A 5,685-nucleotide genomic window follows, 5' to 3' on the forward strand; every position below is an offset into this window, starting at 1 on the left:
CTCTTTCCAGTGCATTGACTTTTTCTATAATCTATTTTTCTGTAATCAATAGACTTGAGGAGGAGAATTGATGCGTCTGATGCGTTCATGCAGTCTATGCGCTTCATGTGTAATTCGGAACAAATATTCGTGGTACTGTGACCCTTTAAATGAATCGGAAATCGTTTTAAGAGCGCTAAAGAAAAATTTCTTTTTAGTATATTTTTAAGGTTTCTTTATTGAACAAAATCAGATGCAAACGTCCAAAAAGTATAAATATTTGAGGGAGATATAAGCAATTGAAAGTGTCTGTGCCATTTGCTGTGGTTTTGCCACGATTCCGGATGAACGAGTTGAAATTTTTCAATTTTTTGGTGCCATTTTATTTATGAGATCCCTCTCTATAGACTGAATCTAAAATAGAAAAAAATATCAAGATATGCACAATGATAGTCAAAAGTTAAAAAATGTTGAAAAATTCATGTTATTTGCTGTTAAAATGGCCTTAAAAAGTAAAGTTTTCGTGTACAAAAGTATGTTCCGTTTGCGAAAAGATTCATTAACTTTATTTTTAAAAAATGAAGTCGATATCTAAAGCCGTTCTTGAGTTATTGTTGCAAAATCAACAAAATATACCGTTTCGAGAAAAACGCGATTAAAGTTTGGAAAGAAAATTTTTGGTTAAGAATTTATAAGTCTTTCGACTTATAAATAATTTCTAACTATACAAACGGTAAAAATATACTATGTACCAAATTCTATTAATCGTTCTCTTTACGGTCGACTGGTTGAGCATAGCTTCATAGAGAATAATAAAAATACGAGGGACTCCAATGGGGAGATCTCTCGTATTTCCATTATCCTCTTCTATATTTTTACTCTTCTAAGCTCAATTTTGTGAATTTCTAAGAAAAAGCAAAACAGAAAAATATTCTTAAAGCCTCACACTATCGGAATACAGAAAAAAATTGAATTTTTTGAAATTTTAAATCTCTTCGATCCCCTCCCTTAAAGACGTATTCTTGAGAAACTTATAAGTCGAAAATTTAAATACGAAGGTATCGAGAGTATAATACCTTTTAAATTAATAGTTATTAAAGTTCATTCCATATAGAAGCAATAAAACAATTTCTTAGTAAAAATATCATTGTATATTTTGTATGATCTTGAAGTTTCTGAGAGCGCCCTCATGGAGCAGTACCTTGACCACTTGTATCATCGTGCCTGAGCGCACGAAATGTGCTCCGTAATTAGTGAAATTTGATCGCTGCTTAATTTAAAAAGTATTACAGTCTCGACATTTTCATATTTGAATTTTTGACTTAAAATTATCTCAAGAACGTCATAAGAGGAAATGCGGTTATAGAAGCAGAACACCCTGTATACATATAATGTGGTATACATATATGGAAACAGTTCTAATATATATTTGTATAAAATGAAGTTTGTGTAATAGTTTATGTTAAATTTATATTTCCACAAGGATTGCAAAGAATTTAAAGATATTTATTTTTAAATTAAGAAGCGCCATAACGGTCAGAACGTTAAGATGTTGAACTATTATAAATTCATTTAAATGAATTAATTTCAGAAATTATAATTGCGTGCCGATATGGTTGTCGGACTTTCAACGCAATCAAATCTGAAAATATTAATAATCCCCCCAAAATTCCCAACTTAAAAACTGTAATAAACTTATTGCGAAAAATAATGCCTCGGCCGGGAGTCGAACCCGGATCTCTTGCATTCCGTGCGAGCGTCCTAAGCCTTCAGACCACCGAGACCTTAGCATTATTTTTCGCAGTAATCGTCGATATGTATAGAGAGTTACGCATTTCTCGGCGCGCGTGTATAAACAATAATAAGATTGAAATTGATTTTGGGGGGATTATTATAATAATATTTTCAGATTTGATTGCGTTGAAAGTCCGACAACCATATCGGCACGCAATTATAATTTCTGAAATTAATTCATTTAAATGAATTTATAATAGTTCAACATCTTAACGTTCTGACCGTTATGGCGCTTCTTAATTTAAAGCATTATGTTTAACATTAGCGGTCTTTCAATCTTATTATTGTTTATTTTTAAAGATTTGTAATATAAACACGTTTCTCTGTGAATGAATCTCTTTCTGTTCCTTAAATTATTTAATTAAACAATTTTTAATCGTTGTATTGTGTCATTCCGATTTTTTTCTTTTTTTTCGTCATTCAAATCCATCTAAGCGGTGCGTTCCAAAACTCGACTATGTCAATCCGAGTATCATTTTATTCTTGTTGTTTACCAAATATTGAAAGACATTTAGAATTGACAGAGTCGATTCTGAGTTGAGAACAGGCTTGAAAAATTTATCATACGACAAAAACGCACAAATGAAATGACGGCCTAAAAAAGCAGTAAATGTGTCTAATAAGAAATATATCGGATCTTACAAGAGATGGTAATATATGTTAGATAAGGACAGATGCGTTTGAAGAAGATAACGAACGATAATGTAAGAATTAACTGAGTTTGGAGTTAAAAAGTTTATTATTATATTAACATCGGTTAAGTTCGGTCGTCGCATTCCCTTAAGTGTTATTACGGTCTTTATGAGACACCCTGTATTATAATGTATAATTAACTAATGTTTTTGATTTTTTTTATATGAATTATATTGGAAAATAATAATTTAGAACAACACCAAATAATAATTTTGTAATATTCATATATCAAACTCTTACTTATAATGCATTCATCCGAAGTCAGTCTCAATTTACCAATAGCCATAACCTGGTCCGTAATTGTAGTGGTGGTAATTATTATAATGGGGATAGCTGTGATAGTGGTAGTGATAATCGGGATAGTTATGATAATGGGGATATCCATATCCACCATATCCACCATATCCGCCATGTCCGCCATATCCGCCATATCCACCATATCCACCATATCCACCAGCAAGGCTAAAACAAATACAACATTTAATCCTTGACACTTTCATTCTAATACCTTTAACAGACTTTTGATACAGTTCGACTTATGGAATCCGATTAGCATCACATAAATTAGATTATAACCCTTATGGGTTTAAACCGTAGGTCTTTTAAGAAACAGTAAAAATTTCGAGTAGAGAGAGCTGTATAACATTGCAATAGATTAGGGAGAGGATCGAGGACCCTAATTTAAAAAAGTAGATAGGATATACAGATGACTGTAATGGTTTTCGTCAATTTGCTGCGATCCTGCGAGCAAATAAAGTCATGAGCGTTCCGTAAAAGACCCACGTACTTACGGTTCACATCGCGTTAGCATAAAACACGTATGATGATGTCGAGATATAGCGAAGAAATTGAACGACTTTTACAATCAAGAGAAATATTTTATGGCGAAACTTCAAAGATTGAGGCGGATTTTGAAGATGTTCTGAATTACATAGATAACGTACTTGACTAGTCGGCGGGTCATATTGGAATCGTGACGTCACAAACGAGAAATGACAATTGAAGTTACTTGCTACATTTCATTTGTAAGTAAGCTTAAATTTAAATAAGCTTCACGTGCTTTTTACGACTATTTACTGACTATCAGGGCCTCTATTCTTGAAAAGAAACGTATACCAAAAAGTAGGAAAATACTACAGCATATGTAATACGTATACTGTAGTATTTCCCTAGACTTTCATATACGTTTCTTTTCAAGAACAGACCCCCAGGAAGAGTAATTATTATTACAATGTGTGTCCATTTTTACAAGTGCCCATTTTAAAGCGTATCAGACTATGCGTTGAAGATTGAGATTGAAGATTGAAAGATTGAAATTTGATCAATCAAAACAATAAAAGCTAAAATCCCTTTGTCCTTATTAATCAAATTTCAATCTTTCAATCTTCAATCTCAATCTTCAATGCATAGTCTGATTCCGGTTTTACACGATCTGATTATTTTGTTTTGTCCAAATTATCTTTATTTACAAATGGCATACAATGAAACTTCAACGTGTCATTGTAATTGCGAGTATTTGAAAACTGATATTGCAAAGTATGTATAATATTATAAATCTGAGCAATTTTCCAATGAATTGTAAAATTATATAGAAATTCTGAAAACAGAAATTTTGAAAAATTATACAAAGAATTTTAAGAAAAATTTTCTCTAGGGTCGATAGTATAAATTAATAAAATATATTTTGTGCGCGTGCGCATGATATAAAAACAAGGATATGCTCATCCGGTGGTAGACCACTGCGCAGTTAAAGTTCAATCAAAGTGTGACGTCACATTCTGAGCCAATCAGATCGTCCGAATGGTTCGACGATTAAGCATGATAGATCCTGATCCAGCTGATCCTAAATGTTTGTATCCGAAGAAACGTGATTTCAGTAAAAACGCATAATTGAGTTTCTTTTCCTCTTTAATTGTGGATATTACATATGCATATCTTATTCCGTGAAAGGTGGCAATTATTTTCGGAAAACAAAATTACTTAACGGGAACAACATATAATATTTTTCGTTTCCGAAAGGTTTTACGATCGCAACTAAGTGGGTTGCAGCATGCAGAAAACAAAACGTTAACATAAAAAAGGGAAAGATTTTCTGTTTCTTGTAAATGTAACCGAGCAGTCTGCTCGAATCAGGTTCTGCTTTCAATCTGCTCTCAATCTGCCGTCAGGTTATGCAAGACTTTGCTCGGTTTCTGCTACCAATCTGCTGGCATAGCATGTCTAGCAGGCTTATTTGTTATATTTCTGGCAGCAATTTGCTGACAATGTCAGATAATACAAATTCTGTATACAATTTGGTGCCTTTCTGCAATCAAAAATTGGTAGCAGACTCTGTTCAAAATCTGTCTCCGCAGGCTTTGCTATCAGGGTAATTTCGCACTCAATCTGCTATAATATGGCGTTAGATTCTATTATATATTTTTCTGCTGACATTCTACTGACTTATAATTTATGAAACAGATGCTTTGCAACATCTTTTTGAAAAATTTACTATCTGATAATTGATGAAAACCTACAGCTGTCCATTAACCCGCTAGTCGAAAAAGGAATCTCTTTGGTACATTTTATTAATATGTACTTTAATCAAATATGGAAGTATGCGAAACAATTAATTTATCTAGACGTAGCTCGAAAGAAAGACTTCCCAGACAGCACAAAATATTTACGATAAATATTTATTAATATTCATTTTTTAAAATGTTATATCGATATTTTACATATTTTATATAAAGCTTTATTCAAAATATTATTAAAATATAGACTAAATATTTTAAAGAGAGATCACAAAAATATTTAAAATAAATTTTATAATTATTTATAAACATTTTGTAAATATTTTATAAATATATATTGTGTGCTGTCTGGATTGTTTGACTTCTCGCTTCTAACATCATAATTTTAATGTAGCGTCGTAACGAGAAAGCAGAAATTTTTATATTACTTTGCACATCTCGATATGTATATATATATATATATAAACATGATCCCAGTCAGAAATGTTGAGTTGATACGACATCGAATCAACATCGAAAACGGAATGTCGAAATTCTGATCGATTCGACGTCGATCGTGTATAAAATATCAACGGCTATTCAACTATATCATATCGACATCGATTTAAGGTCGAAAATCGAAATTAGGTTGAAATAAGGTTGATTTTATTTTTTCAGTAAAAATGTATTACGCACATTGAAAAGTGAGGAAAAGAACCAATTTTAT

The 5,685-nt window shown here is 31.8% G+C and overlaps 1 protein-coding gene across 1 annotated transcript in view; it reads right to left on the reverse strand.

Moving 5' to 3' along the window:
- Positions 1 to 353: 353 nt before the first annotated feature.
- LOC108725570 (keratin-associated protein 19-2) overlaps positions 354 to 5,685 on the reverse strand; it is a 7,103-nt gene continuing 1,771 nt past the window's right edge. Inside the window, exons 3-4 of the mRNA XM_018452672.1 lie at positions 2,707 to 2,928; positions 354 to 393 (exon numbers count right to left, since the gene is read on the reverse strand). Of these exons, the coding sequence (XP_018308174.1) occupies positions 2,739 to 2,928 (190 nt within the window). The 3' untranslated portion in view covers positions 354 to 393; positions 2,707 to 2,738. The remainder of the gene's footprint in view (positions 394 to 2,706; positions 2,929 to 5,685) is intronic.

This window comes from Mycetomoellerius zeteki, unplaced genomic scaffold, assembly GCF_001594055.1.
Source record: "Mycetomoellerius zeteki isolate Tzet28-1 unplaced genomic scaffold, Tzet1.0 scaffold109, whole genome shotgun sequence".
NCBI lineage: Eukaryota > Metazoa > Arthropoda > Insecta > Hymenoptera > Formicidae > Mycetomoellerius > Mycetomoellerius zeteki.